This window comes from Engystomops pustulosus, chromosome 3 (assembly GCF_040894005.1).
Source record: "Engystomops pustulosus chromosome 3, aEngPut4.maternal, whole genome shotgun sequence".
Taxonomy (NCBI): Eukaryota; Metazoa; Chordata; class Amphibia; order Anura; family Leptodactylidae; genus Engystomops; species Engystomops pustulosus.
In genome coordinates, this window is record NC_092413.1 from 213,862,101 (window position 1) to 213,884,009 (window position 21,909).

Consider the following 21,909-nt stretch of genomic DNA (forward strand, 5'->3'; position numbering starts at 1 on the left):
TTAAAAGACTAATAATAATAATTGGATGGTTGAAAACTACAGTTAATGCATCATTAAATAGTATAAGATTATTAAATGCATTAACAAAATAGTAATTATAATAAAAAAAATAATAAGATATCAGTAAAGCAAATAAAAAGAAAATATAAATTTAAACTGTGAATAACATATAGGAGATTTTGATTAACGAATGATATTTAATAAAATTTTATATATGTAAAATATATATGTATTAAAATAGGGTAAAATAATGATGATGATGGTGATGGTAAGATAATATATATAATATAATATAAGATGATATTATAATAATAATAATAGAAAAAAATTATGACAGATAATAAACGAAATGAAAGAAAACAGAGAATAAAAACATTAATAACTAGAAGAAGAATATATATATTTAAAAAAATAATAATATTTTTTTCTGATTAAAATGAATTTAATAAAAATCTGATAAAACACAAATCACATCCTATATAATTATATTTTATTGTACTGAATGTCACAATATATGATATGATTATTACTTAAATATCTGTTTGTTTAAGAATTATATACTAATGTTATATAACTGTTGTGATTGTAATTTATCTTCTTGTTATTAGTTCCCTATCAATAGAATCAATAACATTATTCTACATAATGTCAATATTATGACTTGTGTGTGACCTCATCAGCAGCTGTTTCGTGACAGTGTGTCAGTAGAGATGATGCTGTGGCCTGTGCAGCCTTCTTGTCTTGATGGCAGGATCATTCCCAATGATTTTTTAATGTCTACTTGGAATGTGGATGTGTTAATGTAGCGAATCTTTCTCATTATTGCTTTTATTGATTGCTCATTGACCAGCCCCTCCAAATCGTATTAACCCCCCTCTGCCAATACGTATTAGTAGCTGTTAAGTGCCCCTTCCATTATCCCCCCAGTATCTGCCCCCTGATGGGGGCTCTAATGGACCAGGGCCCCTGACTATGTGGCAGTAATGGCTCAAGGGGGGCTCATACAGAAAATTAGCCTTAAACGAGCTCTGGAGATCTGCCATTTGTCAGGCTGCTCCCTGCTCTGCTCTCGTTACTGTCTCTATTGGGAACAACTCATTTCCCCCTTAACTAAATGACATCAGTGAAGCTGAGAGAAGCTGCAGCATAACCAGGGGGGAGGAATAGGGACAACCAGGGTGGCACTACAAGTCCCAGCATGCTGCCACACCTCTCCTCTGCGCAGGGGAGCGCTACCTACTAACTATGACTTATTGGGGGGTTTATAAGTCTGACACTTCCATGGCACAAAATCTCTGGAGAGGTGCGACAGTTTCCTGTACTTGGGATGCGTTCACACCTGCAGTTATTAGGTGCAAGAGAAGAAAGTGCGACATTGATAGTATTCTGCCCCCCAGTATATGTCCCCATCACTTTCAAGCCACAACATGCCAAAGCACAAACCTAGGAACTATGATATCACAGGAGAAGTGGGGAACCAAGTGTGACATCACTGTATAGAGCCCCCAAATATGTAAATATGTGTCCATTACTAATCATCATGACTGTATCCTAAGTCACAACCTAAGACTTATTATATGGAACGAAGAATCACAAAGTGGAGGACCAAGTGTGACTCGTCCTGTCTACACCACAGTCCTCCAACTACTACCACCAATATGTGTTTCATCACTGTACAAGACAAGGTTATATCTAAAGTCCCATCATAGCACAGGAGAGGTTCTGGACCTAGGACTTCTGATATGGAAGGCAGTATCACATTGTGGAGATGCAGGTCTGATATGTACTGTGTACGTCCCCAAAATTTGTGTTTCATCACTTTTAATATCTAAAGTCCCATCAAGATACAGGACAGGTTCTGGACCTAGGACTTCTGATGTGGAAGGCAGAATCACAGAGTGGACAACCAAGTATACTGTATACAAATATGTGTCATCCCAAATAATCCTCATTTCTATCATATAAATCACCACAAGGCGCAGGGCAGGTTCCTAACTTAGGGCCCCTAATATGGAGGGCCACAAGTGTTACATTTATTGTATACAGCCCCCACTACCAGCAGAAATATATATGTCCATCACTTTATAATACAAGGCTTTATGTTCAGTTACAACCAGATACATGGAAGGTTCTGAATCTAGAACTCTTAATATGGAAGGAAGGGTCGCAGTATGGAGAGCCAGGTGCTACATTTAGTGTATACAGATCTGAAATCCTTTCTCACATATGTTTAAATAATTTTAATATTTTTGACTATGTCTGTCACAGCAAGGAACAGGACAGGTTCTGGACCTAGGACTTCTGATATGGAAGGCAGAACCACAGTGTGGAGAGCCAGGTCTGATATGTACTGTGTACACCCCCCCACATATATGTTTCTATCACTTTACAAGATGTGGATACATCTAAAGTCCCAACAAGGTACAAGACAGGTTCTGGACCTAGGACTTTTGATATGGAAGGTAGGATTACAGCTGCTACATTTATTATATACAGCCCTCCCTCAACCACCAGCAATACATCTTTCCATCACTTTAGACGACATGACTATATCTTAAGTCCCAACACGGTACAGGACAGGTTCTAGACCCAGGACTTCTAAATCACAGTGCGGAGAGCCAGGTGCTACATTTCTCTATACAGTCTTGTAGGTGTCCATCCTATATCTATATCTAAAGTCCCATCAAAGCCCAGGACAGGTTCTGGAGCCAGGACTTGTAACATGAAAGGCAGAATCACAGTGATGAGAACCAAGTGGGACTTAACTTCTGCCACTTATCATACAACTGATAGCAGTAGAGGGTCATAGACATCTGCTTATAAATACTGGAACTATAAGTCTCAGCATGTCTTACAACTCCATGTCACGTGTCTAATGCACTGCAGATCAAGTTTATATCACATGGAGACCCCTCTTTTATTACCCCCATACACCCCGTATTCCCTCTCCCCCTGATAATGCTGAGTATATGCTGGGGAGCCCCCACTGTAACCATACACCCCATAGCCCCCTGATAATGCTGAGTATATGCTGGGGAGCCCCCACTCTAACCATAAACCCCATATCCCTCCTCTGATAATGCTGAGTATATACTGGGGAGACCCCCACTCTATTACCCCCATACACCCCATATCCCCCCTGATAATGCTGAGTATATACTGGGGAGACCACTATTTTGTTACCCCCTACACACCCCGTATTCCCTCTCCCCCTAATAATGCTGAGTATATATTGGGGAGACCCCCCACTCTATTACCCCCATACACCCGTATTCCCTCTCCCCCTGATAATGCTGAGTATATACCGGGGAGACCCCCATACACCCCGTATTCCCTCTCCCGCTGATAATGCTGAGTGTATACGCATCGGTCGCGTATATTTGGCGCATACAGACGCCTATAAGTGCTGCAGCTGCTGATGAGGACGATGCAGATCTGTCACAGACAATTGTAACTGGTCTCTAGCGACACCTTCTCGTGATGGATCTGTCACATCGGTGGGGTCGGGCCCCTCCGTGTTATATCCGATATATGTGAATTGATACAATGAACATTCCATAGAATTATCTCTTCACATCTAGACATAATCTCCCAGCGTTTAACTCTTTCATTATTACAGCGATATCTATCGATCTGGTTGCTATCAGATTCTAGAGGGATGTGCATTGATTAAGGCGAACTCCGATCGTTCCCGACAAATATCGCACACCTTTGCTGGAACCTGCAGACTATTGCACGCTATTAAATGTGACAATAATCTGCCATTCGTACATTCTTTGGCTGACACATTTACTACGACCCCCCGAGGCCCTGCCTGGGACATGGAGGTGATAGGACGTGTTCACACTAGTGCTTGACAGAATTGCCGCAATTTCTTTTTTTATTACTGAAAAGGTTGTATCCAAAAATGTCAAATTTATTCACTAATTTTCTATTTTCTGGTTCCAGGACCCCAAATTGTCCTTTTAAATAGCTGGGGGGGTTAAATTCTTTTTGTATTTTTAGTAAAACTAATATTAGTTACTTTAGTTTGTTTCCATTTCTAAGTCATTTTTTTAGAATTTTCTTTTTCTGATCCCAGATTTCATGACTGATGTATTTATTTTTTTATCTATCTTTTTATTTCCAAATGTATTGACAAATTGACGTCAGAGTGACGTCAGTGATTATGCTACAAAATTAATTATGACGTGAACAAATGTTTATGAATCTCCTGCCCTTTCTCTTGTACCCAAATCATAATATTTGTGTCGAGGCCCAATTCTCTTTTTACAATTTTTTTTTTTTTTTTACTTTTTCTACCCTATAAATCGAAATTATTGCATTTATTATGGTTATAATTATTTTATCTGCCCCTATTCAGTGACATAATATGTCCCCAACAGGAGGTTGCATCTAAATACGGTCCTTGGCTACAAAAAAAAAAAAAAATCCCCCAAAAATATAGTGAAAAATCATGGCCCTACCTTCTGTCAGGTGGGTCATGTGACCTTTGGTTTTCATGTCCTGCCAAATGTGAATGGTGGACACCACATATGGATCCAGTATACACGTGGATGCCCCTGTGTCTGTGTTTTTCTTCCCATAGAAATATATGGGGTCTGTCAAAGACAATTTTTTTTATGTTTTTTTTTTTTCCCTCTTTCACATAATGCAGAGTTTTAGGACAAGTTCACACTAGTTGTTGTCTCTTCACATAAAACATAAAGAATCAGATGTGGAAAAACAAACTGATGTAATCTGATAAATCACTTGTGTAATCAGTGGCATAAAAACACTCGTGTGAATATGCCCTAAGGGTTCGGTTTTTTATGCTTTTTTTTGGTTCTCCTAAATTAAGGAGTAGGTCCAAAAACATGTCCCTTCTCTACCCTCCAGGGTAATTGTTTTCGGTTGGTCCGTGTGAACATGTCCTTATCAGAATAATTTAAAAGTAATATATAATAATAATAATAATAGTATAATAATATGATAATGTATACATAAAACAATATATTCTAGTTCTATATTAATTTATATATAAAAAATTATATTCTTACAATTGCCACTATTCAATAATATGAACATAGGGGGCGCTACACTACAGACCTGACAACCTGAAGGTGAGCAATAGCTGCTAAAATTAAAGCGCACCGGTGTGAACATGGATGATATAGCTGGAGGGATAGTAAGATAAAGTGATGATATACATTGAGGGGTGGGCGATGTTACTGTCAGGTCACTGGAATTTTTTTGGGATGGGAGAAAATGAAACAAAAACAGGAAAATCCTTCTGCTAGGGGAAAATGGAATTCAGTGGGCGAGAAATGGGAGTTTTTATATGAATTTGTATGTATGTGACTACAGGGGTGTGTAATGCTCATAGATAGATAGATAGATAGATAGATAGATAGATAGATATGAGATAGATAGAAGATAGATAGATAGATAGATAGATAGATAGATAGATAGATAGATATGAGATAGATAGAAGATAGTTAGATATGAGATAGATAGATAGATAGATAGATAAATGATAGATGGATAGATAGATAAATAGATAGATAGATAGATAGATAGATAGGAGATAGATAGATAGATAGATGATAGATTGATAGATAGATAGATAGATAGATAGATAGATTGATAGATAGATAGATAGATAGATAGATAGATAGATAGATGATAGATAGATAGATAGATAGATAGGAGATAGATAGATAGATAGATAGATAGGAGATAGATAGATAGATAGATAGATAGATAGATAGATAGATTGATTGATTGATTGATTGATTGATAGATAGATAGATCGTTGTTCTTTTATGTATATATGCCGATATCCATGTAGGTGTGTGAGGTATACATCAATTAACAAATAAATAAAACAGATAAATATTTATGTATAATATTTACATTTGTTACATTATTTCTGTTTCATTATTGATCCTATAATTGCAATTTTCTAGTAAGCACCTCCTGCCAGACAACCACAGAGAGCTGATGTATGTTTCCTACTACATATGCGCCAAAGCAAATCTGGACCTTGTCCTATGCAGCAATGCCGGGTCCCTGGATTAGGATATACAGGGACTGACATGGAGGGAGGAGGGAAATAAAAAGGTGAGATAGATAGAATAACAAGAAACTAGAGAGAAAGATGATATAGAAAAATAGATACATCGATAGATAGATAGTTAGATAGATAGATAGATAGATAGATAGATAGATAGATAGATAGATAGATAGATAGAAGATAGATAGATAGATGATAGACAGATATGAGATAGATAGATAAATACATGGATATGAGATAGATACTTTAGATACATAGATAGAAAGCCTTACGCCACATATGTGATATACAGAAATAAGATATTTATAGAAAGTTGATAGATAGATAGATAGATAGATAGATAGATAGATAGGAGATAGATAGATAGATATGAGATAGATAGATAGATAGATAGATAGATAGATAGGAGATAGATAGATATGAGATAGATAGATATGAGATATGTATTAGACATGAGATTTATTGATCAACACCAGATGGAAAGATATTTTATAGATATGTGATAAGTAGATAGATATAGGGTATATAGATGATATAGATATGATAGATAGATAGATAGATATGAGATAGATAGATAGATAGATAGGAGATAGATAGATAATAGATAGATAGATAGATAGATAGATAGGAGATAGATAGATAGATAGATAGATGGATAGATAGATAGATAGATAGATAGATAGATATGAGATAGATAGATAGATAGATAGATAGATAGATAGGAGATAGATAGATAGATAGATAGATAGATAGATAGATGGATAGATAGAGGATAGATGATTGGTAAATAGACAGACATATGGAATATATAGATAATAGATTGGGAGTTAGATAGACGATATATAGATGATATTTAGATGAGAGATAGATAGATAAATAGATAGATAGATAGATAGATAGATAGATATGAGATAGATAGATAGATGATAGATAGATAAATAGATAGATAGGATATAGATGATATATAGATGATAAGAGACAGATAGATAGATATGAGATAGATAGATAGATAGATAGATAAATAGATAGGATATAGATAGATAGATAGATAGATAGAAGGATAGATAGATAGATAGATAGATAGATAGATAAATAGATAGGATATAGATAGATATGGGATATATAGGTGATATATAGGTGATATATAGGTGATAGACAGTCAATCATCCATCTAGTTGTATGTAATTCTTCCCGTTCTGTAGATACATTGTACCTGTGTTATGTCTCCGCAGCTGATGCTATAGATTATATATTTGTATATTATGGGATAATCCATGTGACAATAGACTCCGGGGCTCCGCTAATTCTGAGGGATTGTCAGCAAATCCTCATTGTCAGTGTCAGGCATCGCCAGTGTTTGTCACACAAGGAAAAATGAATAGAAGGCAATAAGCCCGAAATGACTTATTGTAATTACATTTAATTAGTTTAATGAGTTAATTATTTTGCTTACAGCTGTACGAGAGACTGCAAACATTTGTTAGGAGCGCTCCCTCACTAGCAGCGGCCATATCCATCACAATTTCCATGTGTTTGCCGTCATTAAGCCATAATGGTCGCCAATTCTCCGGCTTGGGGGGGGGGGGATTCACTTTATCTTTCAGACATATTTTTAAAGGGGATTGAAAGTGGAATCTAAATAGTCACTGAAAACGTGAAAAAAATATTCTACTTATATCCAGGAATCTCTGTTGATATTTATTTCCAATCAAATCTTATTGGATCGTTTGCAATTCCTGATTTTTTTTATCAAAGCCGCCATTTTGAATTCTTAAAGGGACACTTCAAAAATTATTTTCTCTGAAACAATGAGGTGACATTGTATTTAGAGCTCAATATTCAACAGTGTAATGACTAGTAATGGGTAGCCATGAGGAGAATACCTACCTTTCTTGATGACTGACTGGTCCAGCAGATTCATGGCGTTATTAGCATCTTCCACTGACTGTGAATATAAACCGAGAGAGATTAACAGCCGCACTAGGAGGGATATTAAAGATAATATCTAGAAATATCTATAAATCATGAGATGTGCTGCAGACATTTCCATTTATATGAACCCGCCAGGACCCTGTATATTATTGCTGCGCACATATGGACGACGAGATGAAATATCTGCAGATACTGAGAATAATAAGAAGAAGATGAAGAGTCATTTTCTTATCTTGTTAAACATTGAATTACACAGAGGACCCTGCGATCTATGGGCTCTGCATAATGTACAGGGGGGAGGCCTAAATACATTCACATTTACATAGCAATAAATCTCCCCGTGTATTGGAAGCCGATGGAAGCAGGTCGTCTGGATTGCTATCGATTCGATTTGATTGCACTAGATTTTTTGGGGGGAGATTGAACTGGGTAATAAGCGATGATTGCTTAATGATTTGTGTAGAGATGAGGGGGAGGGGGAGGGGTGTAACATGAAGTCTGGAACATGAGAATATTGTAAATATTGTTACTATGATCATTATTATAGGCTCATTTCATGTTGATCCTTCTATTACTATTACTTATTATTACAAGTGTCATTATTTTAACTGGTTATAACCAGGTACTATAATAATAATACTACTACTAATAATAGTACATATATCATACATATTATTATTATTAATATTATTATTATTATTATTATTATTATTATTTTATAGTACCTGCCTGGTTATAACCAGTTAAAACAATGATACTTGTAATAATAAGTAATAGTAATAGAAGGATCAAAATGAGCTTATAATAATGATCCTAGTAACAATAATCACAATATTCTCATGTTCTAGACCTCATGTTAATTATTATTATTATTATATTTAAATTAATTTAATTTATTATCTAGTTGTCACTAGATATAATTATTCTTTATAACTATTATTGTTACTTGATTGAATTTTGATCTTGTTATTTCTGGGTATTATTATTACCGGTATTATTATTTTAATATTTTTATTTTTTATTATATTATATTACTATATTATAATTATATTATAATATTTTTATAATTATTATATAATTGGATTTTGATTAATTATTAGTAATGGACTTTTATATTATTTACTTTTAGAGTTATAAAATTCTAGTTAATCTAGAATAGATTCTAGCTAACTTCTATAAATTTTAGAATAGTTTTGAGTTAACCATAGTTACTAAGTACTATAATTATTTTTATTATTGTATAATTGGATTTTTATATGTAGGTTATTATACACGACTATTATTATTAAATGTAATAATTTTCATCAGAATTATTATAATTATTATGGAAATGGAATTTGATCTAGTCCAAAACGATACTATTATTATTATTATCATTATTATTATACAATTGTATTTAAGACCTATTTTTACAATTTATTTTAATGATAATATTAATAAAATAATAACAATAATAACAACAACAATAATGCATAATTTACAATGATCTCCTGTAATTACTATGTCCTATAGTAGTAGTATTCCCAGTACTGCTGATAACATACTAGCAACATAATGAACTATCTGGTATCAGAAAGAATATAACAGATATAACACCGGAATTAATGAAGTGGAACAAATGAAAGGAGGAAGACTGCAGACAGGACAGATCTGAGAGGGCGACCACATCGGTCACAATTGTGGAGTAATTTGCTTGTGTTAAATTTGACTAAGTGGATGCTTTATCGATTGCAGAGGTGTAATAGTTATGCAAAAAGAAAGAAAGAAATTTAGGCAGAGAGAAAGAGAGAGAAAAAAAAAAAGAAAGAAAGAAAGATTAAAAATTAAAAATAGGAGCAGGATAGATGAATAGAATGGAACTAAACTAATTAATAGATATGAGAGAAATAGATAAATATGGAGAGTTACATTGCAGAGAAAGTTGAGAAAGTATAAAATGGGTCTATATATTAGCTAGATAGACAGAAGCTAATTTGATAGATAGATAGATAGATAGATAGATAGATAGATAGATAAATAGATAGATAGATAGATGAATAGAAGCTAAACAGATAGAGAGATAGACAGAAGAGAAAGAAAGAAAGAAAGAAGAAAGAAAGAAATTGAAGGAAGATGAAATTGGGATGAACAAACAGAAATATAGTAGATAGGGACATACATAGCAAGATAAATAGATATTATATAGATATAAATAAATGAATAGATAGAGATAGATATGAGATAGATATATATATGATATATAGATAAATGATAGATAGATAGATAGATAGATAGATAGATAGATGATAGATAGATAGATAGATAGATAGATAGATAGATAGATAGATAGATAGATAGATAGATAGGAGATAGATAGATATGAGATAGATAGATAGATAGATAGATAGATAGGAGATAGATATATATGAGATAGATAGATAGATGATAGATAGATGATAGATAGATAGATAGATAGATAGATAGATAGATGATAGATAGATAGATAGATAGATAGATAGAAAGATAGATAGATATATAGATAGATAGATAGAGATAGATAGAGATAGATAGAGATAGATAGACATTTGCCATGTAAAAATATACTACTTATTATAATTATGACGATTGATTGATAAATAAATAGGGGGGTTCTGTGATGGAGACAATTGCTGCAGTACAGTAGCAGTGATCTGTGACTTTGCTCAGGGACTATGCTGGGAGTTGTAGTCCTTCAGCAGCCACAAGTTGCAGACCACTGCTACGATCCACCAGCTGTATATAGAAGTGTATAGGATATCATTGTAGAATCCACTTTAACCATTTGATCCCATTAGCAGGGGGTCAGCTCTGATTATCCCTCATCAGGGGTCAGATGTCAAAGGGCAGGTAGTCATGGCTGCAGGGCTGGCCCGGGAGGGGTTAACCCCCATCCCCTTGTCATAGTGTGGAGGGTGGGGGCAGGTAGGTGAACCCCCCTGTAACATGGGGAAGTTGTTGTAGTTAATGAGAAGAGTCCTGTCTGCTGCCTCCTGCCGGCTCCTCATGGAGGAGATGTGCCCAGCATGTCGGCTCCTAATAGTCACTCAGAGCATCGTAAAGATTTAATTAGGAAAGAAGATGCCACAAACTAGTGAGAGTTTTAATTACTACTGTACTCCAGCACTTTCTACCGGAGGGGGAGGGGCGGAGCACTGCTGGGGGTTGTAGTCGTGGCACTAATCCAGACCTGCCAAAGGAAACTTTTAGGTGAAGATTTTCCAGGAACAGATTGATATCAATTGTAACAAGTGGGAATGAGGGGATATGATGTTGTTGTCCTGTTGTGATGTGTCACAACGATCCCAAGTACCAAGAGCAGTCAGGACATGAAAGGGTTACCTATAGCTGGGGGGGGGGGGGAGACAGGCAATGCTTATAACCTTTTATATTTGTACATGTTCTGTAAATCGCTACGGAATATGATGTCGCTACATAAATAAAGATTATTATCAACATGTAATCTATAGGTGACCCCTGTGTGATACATTGTAGCCATGTGTGACATAAAGCTGGAACTTCTGGAGGGGGGGAAGGGAGGGGGGGGGGGTGCTGTCAAACAATCTTCCCCAATGTAAATTGTGGTGGAAGTAATAATAATCCTAATTATATACTAACGAGGGAGAAGACTACAAGTACAGGGGAGGGGGACATGTGCTGTCATAATCATAGACTGAGGGAGAGGTGGAATATTCAGTCTGTCCATCCAGTGTAGATGTAATAATAGTTATATATAACATAGGGCAGAGGTGTATGGGGTCAGAGGTCGCACATATGACGTATCAATACAAATGTATATAAAGCAAGTCATACATATACACAATGTTACAACATGTACAATTGTATTCAAACATCGTGTTAACTGTTTCTATCAATGTATCATTTCTTTCTTTCCTTCTTTTCTTTGCTTCTATCCATCGCTTTATTGTTTACATAATCTATCTATCTATCTATCTCATATCTATGTATCTATCTATCTATCTATCTATCTATCTATCTATCTATCTATCTATCTATCTATCTATCTATCTCATATCTATAAATCATCTATATATCCATATATCCATCCACCATAGATTTCTTTCTTCTTTCTTTCTTTTTCTTTCTTTCTTTCTTTCTTTCTTTCTTTCTTTCTTTCTTTCTTTCTTTCTTTCATTGTTTCTTCCTATATCTATCTTCCTACATGACTATCTTTTACTTCGGTTTATTAATCTACTAGTTTCTTTCTTTCTTTCTTTCTTTCCTTCTTTCTTTCTTTCTTTCTTTCTTTCTTTCTTTCTTTCTTTCTTTCTTTCTTTCTTTCTTTCTTTCTTTCTCTCTCTCTTTCTTTCTTTTCCTTTCCTTCTATACTTCTACTCTTGAACTTCTTTCTTTCCCTTTTTTAAATACATGTAGCTACCTTTTCCAATTCCCTTTTTTTCTCCTTAGTTTCTTTCCTTCTTTGCTGTACCCCTACCTACACATCTATCTATCTATCTATCTATCTATCTATCTATCTATCTATCAAATATATAGCACACTGTATGTATATATATATATATATATATATATATATATATATATATAATAATATAATTTAATGACGTACCTGTACGTCGTCCATGCCGGGGTGGCCGATGCCATGCAGGGACAGGCTATCCCCCATGCCGGAGTCCAGGCCATGGTGGGCGGAGTGCAGCAGGACGTCGGGTCGGCGCACTGAATGGTAGTCCCTCCGGGGGTCCAGTCCTGAGAGCTGGGGCAGGGAGGCCCGGGGCTGCGGTAGGAGAGATCCAGAGTCGGAGCTGACGTCCTGCCTCTGGCGCTGCCCCCATGGGTGCTGCTGTGGCTGGTGCAGAGGATTTAAGGAGTAAGGGTCGTTGACGTGGGAGTAGGGGTCCTGGCTCTGGTGGTAGGGCAGCGGCTGGTAAGGTGGTGGGAAGTATGGAGGCTGGAAGTCCGAGGATGGAGTGTGAGACAGCGGAGGGGCACTGGAGTACGGGCCCTGAGACACGGAGCCCAGCTGGGACAGGCGGGAGCTGTGGCTGGGCACACCGTCATGGCGGTCCTGGGGGCAAAGCAACAGCAGGAACACTCATCAGGACAATACATAGCAAGAAGGACAGTGACTTCACTCATAAAGACTGCACATCCAGAGAAAGCATCAAAAATACCATAAAAACTTCTCTATAATTCACCCTGGATGTGGCCTGAACTTCTACACAGAAACAACCAGATCAGTATTTTACTAAATATCCCGAATACAACATTACGATTCATCGCAGATGTTACACAGAGTCCTAAAAAATGAAACTTTCCCCCAAAAATAAATAGTTTGGAATTCAGCTACCAACATATTCTTTTTACAATAAAGTCAGAAAAGGAAATGAAAAACAAGGATAGAAATGGAGCAGAAAATTTGTAGAAGCAACAAATCCTTATCTAGGAAGGAAAGCAAATTCCAGAGGAAAAGAGCAAAAAAAAAATACTGCAAATGTGAAACAGATTTGTTAGACTCTTATTTGACGAATAAGCACAAAAAAATGTTAAGAATAGCTTAAGGTAAAATTAGTGTAGTAAATGAAATGACCAAAAACCTGAGTTTCATTGAATTTAACCTAAAATTACTTTAGTTAAATTTATTGTAAAAATGAGTTTCTCTGTATTCATCTGTTGTTAAAAAAACCCAAACATTTATTATTATTTTTTTTTTAATTAAAAAGAAAGATCTGATGCTAAATATATTATTGACTTTATTGAATTAAAAAGGATTTTGTTATTTTTAAAATAATGATTTTAAAATGAATGATATAATGAATACAACAGAGAATATTGCAGAACTAATCAATTATACAAAAAAAAACCTAACTTTTTTTTGTAAATAAAATACAAAATAAAAAAAATGAGTCGAAAAAATTGGTCCAAAATCAAACAAACAAGGATTGTGTATGTCATAAGGAAACTCAAAAAATGAAGGTTTCGAGCAGCAAATATAACATTCTAAATAAATACTAAATCAATGAAAAATAAATATTATTATTAATGATAATATTAATAAATAAAATAAATCTGGATACAGACAGTAATGATAATAAGAATATAAAAATAAGAATAGATTAAAAAAAATAATAAAACAGTAAATATATATATATATGGAATAATAATAAAATATATTATTTTTATATAAAAAGTGAAATAACATACAGAACAAGTATAAAGCAAACCTTTCACTTTACCCAACTAGAAAACCAGGGGGGATATAGGGGGGAAAAAGTCCATGGAAAAGAAGCTATTGCAAGGGGGGAAAAAAATCAGTCCATATCGCCCACAGCAATATCTGGAGAAGTTTTTTTTCTCCCTGTCTCCAGCTGATCCTGGTCCATTCCTAATAATAAGGATTGAGAGACAGAAAAGCCCAGCTGTGGGGCTGCACATCGCCTGGACATGACTACAGGGAGAGAAATGATGGAAGTCCATGCACTCACCATAGCTGAATAGGTGTGTACTAACATCTGGACACAGGGCCACTGAGCCTTCAAGGGTTAAATCAAATAAAAGGCTTTAATACAGGATGGAAAGCCTACAAGAAGATCCAAGTCTATCCATCAAATACTGGCTTGTCCTCTGTGTGTGTCCTCTTCCACCCAAGGCTGGAGGCAGACTGCTAGGACGCCCCTTCCCGGCTCTGCTCTACACCTCCTCACAGTCATTGATATTCATGACTATTAATATTACAGCTCTGCAGCTCCCCTGCTATTGTCACTGACTAGATGGAATCGGACAAGGGGGCGGGGCCTAGGAAGTCTGGCCTCAAACTTTACCACTGGAGGGAGGATGAACCTCTGACAAATAGAAGGAAATTATTGTGCACAGCTCAGCCTCTAGCGTAAGGAGTATGGAGTATATGGTATGGAGCATGAAGTAAGGAATATGTAGTATGTAATAAGGAGTATGGAGTATGGAATATGGGATAAGGAGTATGGAATATGGGATAAGGAGTAAGAAGCAAGGATTATAGAGTATGCAGAAAGTAAAATACACTATGGAGTATGGAGGATGAAGTATGGAATATGTAGTATGTAATAAGGAGTATGGAGTATGGAATATGGGATAAGGAGTATGGAATATGGGATAAGGAGTATGAAGCATGGAATGTGGAGTAAGGAGTATGGAATATGGAGTAAGGAGCAAGGATTATAGAGTATGCAGAAAGTAAAATACACTATGGAGTATGGAGTAGTGAGCATGGAGGATGAAGTATGGATTAAGGAATATGGAATATAAAGTAAGGAATTTGAAGTATGGGGTAAGAAGTATGGAGTATCTAGCATGGAGTGTGGAGTATGTAATATGCAATATGTAGTATGGAGTATGGAATGTGCAGTATGGAGTATGTAATATGCAGTATACAGCATGGAGTATATAGTATTGAGTATGTAATATGTAGTATGGAGTATGTAATATGTAGTATGGAGTATGTAATATGTAGTATGGAGTATGGAGTATGTAATATGTAGTATGGAGTATGTAATATGTAGTATGGAGTATGTAATATGTAGTATGGAGTATGGAGTGCTGCTCCTGCGGCTCATACTGCTGACACTCTGTCACTTCATTATCCCCCTCATTAACACTTTTAAATAAACAAAGGGTGAAGAGGGAAGGGTGCAGAGTCCCCCCATATACAAGACCCCCCCCCTCCCCTCTGTTTCTGACTTTTTTTCCTTTTGGTGCGTTTTTTTTCTCTTCCTGAAAGTGAATTTCTAGTTGCATGGATGGCCACAGGCGATTTTTTTTACTGTCTTTTGATGTCTTGTGAACCAGCACAACCAGTCTGTCTGCCATCATCATCATTATTATTATCTGCTGGTTTGGGGAACAGATTTCTGCATTTTAACCCATTCGTTCCTGTAATGCTTTGTTATGGCTCTTTGATGGGTGTTTAATTTCTTTTTTTTTTTTTTTGTCGGGAGAAATTGTAAGGGAAATGTTCTGCCTAAAATTCTGTTCTTGTTGTTATTATAAGGAGTCTGCAGAGAGGAGCTCAGAGCCCTATTCATGTACTAAGTGCTCACTGTCTGGGTATAGAGTAGTAGAGGGTCTATGGGGTCACTGATGATGGGGGTGGTAGTGGATATTAAGTCCTGCTCACTGTTTTGTTGTATAAGGTCACTTATGATGGGGGTGGTAGTCCATACTAAGTCCTGTTCATCTCCTACTATGCTTACTGTCTTGGTATAGGATATTAGAGGGTGGATGGGGTCAGTGATGATGGGGTCAGTGATGATGGGGGTGGTAGTGGACACGAGCATTCAATGTCTCGTGTATGGATTCAGTGATGAGGGGGTGGCAGTTAAGTTCTGCAAATTGTTTTGGTCTACAGGCTGTGTAATTATAGGGGTGGTAGTGGATACTAGGCTCTGCTTGATATCTCGGTGTATAGGATTAGTGATGATGGGAGTGGTAGTGGATACTAAGCCCTGCTCACTGTATAGGTGTATGAGGTGAGTGATGATGCGGGTGGTAGTGGATTCTAAGACCCCCTCACTGACTATAGGGTATTAGAGGGTGGATGAAATAATTGATGATGGGGGTTGTAGTGTATTTTAAGAACATGGATGGGGTAAGATATTGGAAAATTACTTTGTGCAAATAGGAAAGGAAGAGGAGATTAAATAAATGGAACAAGAGGAAAGATAAGAAGGAGAATAGAAGCAATATAAAGAGTGGGGACCCTGAAACAGGGTTGGGGGCACTGGAAGAAAGAAAGCACATAATGGGGGGCACAGAGAGGACCCTGAGACAAGGGGCACAATGAATAGATAACAGTAAAATTGAAAGATTAATTGGTAACACGATGGGGGCACAGACAGTGGGAGAGGACGTGACTGCAGAAGGAAAGGGAGGAAATAGGGGGTAACAGATATAACAAAAAGAAGGGGAGAAGATGGAAAACTGGGCAGAAAGATGGATAGAAAGAGGATAGAAAGATGCTACAGAAAGAAGGGAAGACATACATTGATGGGACAGAAAGAGGGGACACAGATAGAAAAAGGGGATACAGATAAAAATATGACTGAGGATGAAAGAACCGAAATAGAAAGAGTAAACGAAAAGGCAAAAACTGGGAGAGAAGGGGAAAAAATAGGGGAAGAGACAGAGAAAGAGAGAAAGGGCAAATTACAGGGGCAGCAAGGGACAAGGGGCACAGGCAGCTGGAGGGGACTGGCACAAAGAGAGAGGGCACTGAAGAAAGGGGGCGCAGACACACAGGGGGCACAGGGGGCGCAGCATTGCGCGGAACTAATGCAGCATATGCCCGATTATCGCATGCGTTCCGCAGCTAATGAGCGTGACTGGCGCTATTCACATCCCTCCATCCCTATCATTATACCCTGATAATGCTCCAACCTGCTCCAGCTCCCTGACTTCATCTCCTGCTGCATTTCCTGAAGTGCTGGATCCCTGTTACACATTAACCAGAGCCAGGAGTGACCTCTCCCTGCCATCCCCAAATAATCCACACATGCATCCCCCCAGCATTCCTCCACCATACACCCCACAATCTGCAAGGCAGCTGGGGGGGGGTCCTTCCACAGGGGAGCACTTTGTGTAACTTTAGACGAAATCCAGGGATTTTTGGATTTCTGGACATTTTTTGTCTTAAAAATAAATGTAATTGTCAAATCTTATGATATAAAATCACCGATTGTAAGATATATAGCATATACAGGACAATATAGAAACAGTGATACGTATAGAAGACGAAAAAATCAATGTACAATGAAGTATACGCCATACAGGAGGGAGAGTGTATGAGAATATACATTGAGGGTGTATTACATTACATATAATATGAAGAGAGTGTAATACATATAATGTATATACAATGTATCGAAAGAGTATTACAGATAATGAATGGAGAGTGTATTACTTATGATGTATAGAGAGTGTATGAAATACAGTGTATAGAAAATGTATCGTATCGAAATTGTATTACAGATAATGTATAGAGAGTGTATTACTGATAATATACAAAGAGTGTATTAAATATCATGAATAATGCAGATGAAGTAAAGAAATTATTACAGATATTGTATAGAGACTGTTACAGATATTGTATGGAGTGTGCATTACACGTAATGTATATAGTGTATGGCATATAATCTGGAGAAAGTGTATTAAATGTACTTTATAAAGAGGGTATTACAGAAAATGTACAGAGTCTGTATTACATATGATGTATAGTATTACACATAAACAAAAAAAGTGTATTAAATGTACTTTATACAGAGGGTATTATAGAAAATGTACTGTATTACATATAAAGTATAGAGAATGTATTACACATAAACATAAAACATAAATTTCATACATGTATAGAGAGTGTAATACACACAATGTATAGATAATGTATAGAGAGTGTAATGCACACAATGTATAGATAATGTATAGAGAGTGTATTGCATACAGAGGCAAGAAAATGCATTAGCTATAATCTATAGGAGGTGTAATACATAAAATCTTTGGTAATAGTGTAATCATACAATCTCCCGACATTGTATTATATACAGACAACAGATGCAAAGTGTATAATAACCATAATAAGGTATGAAAAGTTCATAACAGTTATTATAGAATATATAATCTATAGACGATGTATGTAATCAGTGTAATGTAGACATTGTAGAATACACAATATGTAGACAATGGGAGATCTATACAATGTATCATATATATAAAGATAGATTGATATAATATAGTAAGTATGGGCTAGAGAGTGTATGAGACAATCCACCGACAGAATACATATATAATGTATTAATGTATAGAAACTAAGAAAAGTATATATTGAATCGGATCATAGCTCAATGCAGAGACAAACGTATGAAAACGAACGCACATACAGCACCTGCACATCACATAGAATGGATGTATGAAAACTTTGCAAGCTAAAATATGGAGACTCGGTGTCATATAGAAAGTATCATACAGGAAATTTACAAGAAACCTGAAAGTTTGTACCTTCCATGGAGGGTCATACATACAAAGTTTAAAATAAAAGTGTAATATAAAGTATACAGTATAGCGATGCGGACATATAGGAGGTAAAGTTAGTGGCTTGTATTGGAAGGGGCATAGAGTGTGTGTATGGGTTGTGTATGTGCTTGTATGAACAGTGTGTGTGTATGGTTGGGTTATGTATGTGCACTTTTAGCAGTGTATGTGTATGTTTGGGTAGTGTAATTGTATGTTTGGGCTCTATATGTGCACTTTTAGCAGTGTATGTGTATGTTTGGGATATAAATGTGCACTTTTAGCAGTGTATGTGTATGTTTGGGATATATATGTGCACTTTTAGCAATGTATATGTATGTTTGGCAGTGTATGTGTATGTATGTTCAGTGTGTGGGTATGTTTGGGCTCTATATGTGCACTTTTAGCAGTGTATGTGTATGTTTGGGCTCTATATGTGCACTTTTAGCAGTGTATGTGTATGTTTGGGCAGTGTATGGAGACCCTCCTGTGCAGGATGAGGATGGAGCAGTGATCCAGGGTTGCCTTTACCTCGTAGATATCTTCATACTTGACATTTTCCACCAGTTTCCAGAGCATTGTGGCTGAGTGCTGAGTGTGTGGTGAGGAGCAGATGTCTGCAGTCTCACTCACTCCCTGTCTGTAGTGATCCACATACAAGTGAAAAGTGGGGGGGACCCAATGCACAGAATAGCAGCCACCTCTCTCTATGTGGGGCTGGGAACAAAAGGCTGAGCTAGCAGGACACATGCCCCTACCCCCCATCCATCATCTACCTCACTGTATACATGTGCCAGGCACAGGGCACACACTCAGCTGCGCACAGGAGATTACTATGACATGTGTTACTTTGTGAAAAAAAAAGTTTTGATTTCTGGAAAACAAATAGATATATTGTATATTTACTAAGCACCTACTTATGTGTATATATAGAGGGACATATGTGGGGATCAAGCTATCTATCTATCTATCTATCTATCTATCTATCTATCTATCTATCTGTCTATCTATCTATCTGTCTATCTATCTATCTATCTATCTATCTCATATCTATCTATCTATCTATCTATCTATCTATCTATCTATTATCTATCTATCTATCTATCTATCTATCTATCTATCTATCTATCTATCTCATATCCATCTATCAATCATCTATCTATCTATCTATCTATCTATCTATCTATTTCCTATCTATCTTTCTATCTATCTACCTATCTATCTATCTATCTATCTGTCAATCTATCTATCTACCTATCTCCTATCTATCTATCTATCTATCTATCTATCTATCTATCTATCTCCTTTCTATCTATCTCCTATCTATCTATCTATCTATCTATCTATCTGTCAATCTATCTATCTACCTATCTCATATCTATCTATCTATCTATCTATCTATCTATCTATCTATCTATCTATCTATATCTATCGATCTATCCATCTATCTATCTGTCAATCTATCTATCTCATATCTATCTATCTATCTATCTATCTATCTATCTATCTATCTATCTATCTATCTACCTATCTCATATCTTTCTATCTATCATCTATCTATCTATCTATCTATCTATCTATCTATCTATCTATTATCTATCTCATAATCTCATATCTATCTATCTATCTATCTATCTATCTATCTTCTATCTATATATTTATCTATCTGTGTATCTATCTATCTATCTATCTATCTATCTATCTATCTATCTATCTATCTGTCTATCTATCTATCTATCTATCTATCTATCTATCTATCTATCTAATGTTCTATCTTATATGTGTCATCTATCTTTCATACAGTATCTCTCTATTATCTACCTCTACATTAAATCACATATATTTTTTTATTTCTTTTTCTCATCTAGATGTCGACATTTCATATAATATATGTATGATATTTTGTCCCTTTCACATCTATGTGCCTATTTACATATGTAGCTGTTTTCTATTTATATACATACATTTATTTAATATATCATCTCAAGAACTTATCAATTTTTTTCTATTTATTTCATTTCAAGTATCTTGACAGAATCTGTATATTTGTCTATCGGGTTTTCATCAAGTATTTATTCATAAAAAAAAATGAATGAAATATATTTTTCTATCTATCTATCTATCTATCTATCTATCTATCTATCTCATATCTATCTATTTTCTATGCAATGTATTATATATCTATCCAAACATACTTTCTTTCTTTCTTTCTTTCTTTCTTTCTTTCTTTCTTTCTTTCTTTCTTTCTTTCTTTCTTTCTTTCTTTCTTTCTTTCTTTCTTTCTTTCTTTCTTTCTTTCTTTCTTTCTTTCTTCCTCTCTTTCTTTCTTTCTTTCTCCATTCTCTATGATCACATAAACATAGATAGCTAGAAGGATATAATCATAAACTGCACAGTAATTATGTCCTGATACACACACTGCAGCTTTCCATGAGAGGCCGGTGACTGCCGGAGATGCGTCATTTATCTCCATGCTAATAACTGCCCTGACATATAACAGAGAGATGATAAGTGGAGATATTCCCCGACTACATGAGGATGAGTTACATGTGATAGAAGCTGAAGGGGGTGGAGAGATTTGTGGGGGTCTCAGTCACCCCCCACCTGCTTATTACTACATGATATAATCAGCTCAGGGGGGGCATGGGGGAGGTTGTACTTATAATTCTAGATGTGTGTAAATCATTTCATTCATGAAGGAAAGAAGGGATAAGACAGGTAGATAAATAGATAAATAGATGGATACACAGACGGATATTAAATAGGAAGTCCGGATTTTCTATTAAATTGAGAGGTTTCAAGTTGATGGACCCATAATATTGTCCTGTATATATGTATGTATATTCTCATACACTAGCAGTACAGTATATACACTCATACACTAGTAGTAC

General features: G+C 35.8%; 1 protein-coding gene across 4 annotated transcripts in view; it reads right to left on the reverse strand.

The window, feature by feature from the left end:
• TFAP2B (transcription factor AP-2 beta) overlaps positions 1-19,720 on the reverse strand; it is a 29,129-nt gene extending 9,409 nt beyond the window's left edge. Inside the window, exons 1-4 of one of the 4 annotated variants that reach the window (XM_072143768.1) lie at positions 19,550-19,720; positions 12,591-13,049; positions 7,943-8,000; positions 4,467-4,601 (exon numbers count right to left, since the gene is read on the reverse strand). In XM_072143768.1, coding sequence (XP_071999869.1) covers positions 4,467-4,601; positions 7,943-8,000; positions 12,591-13,049; positions 19,550-19,597 — 700 coding nt within the window. In that variant the 5' untranslated portion in view covers positions 19,598-19,720. Of the gene's footprint in view, positions 1-4,466; positions 4,602-7,942; positions 8,001-12,590; positions 13,050-14,466; positions 14,702-19,549 lie in introns of those variants that run through there. The other 3 variants (XM_072143770.1, XM_072143771.1, XM_072143772.1) reach the window with 3 other exon arrangements.
• Positions 19,721-21,909: the final 2,189 nt, after the last annotated feature.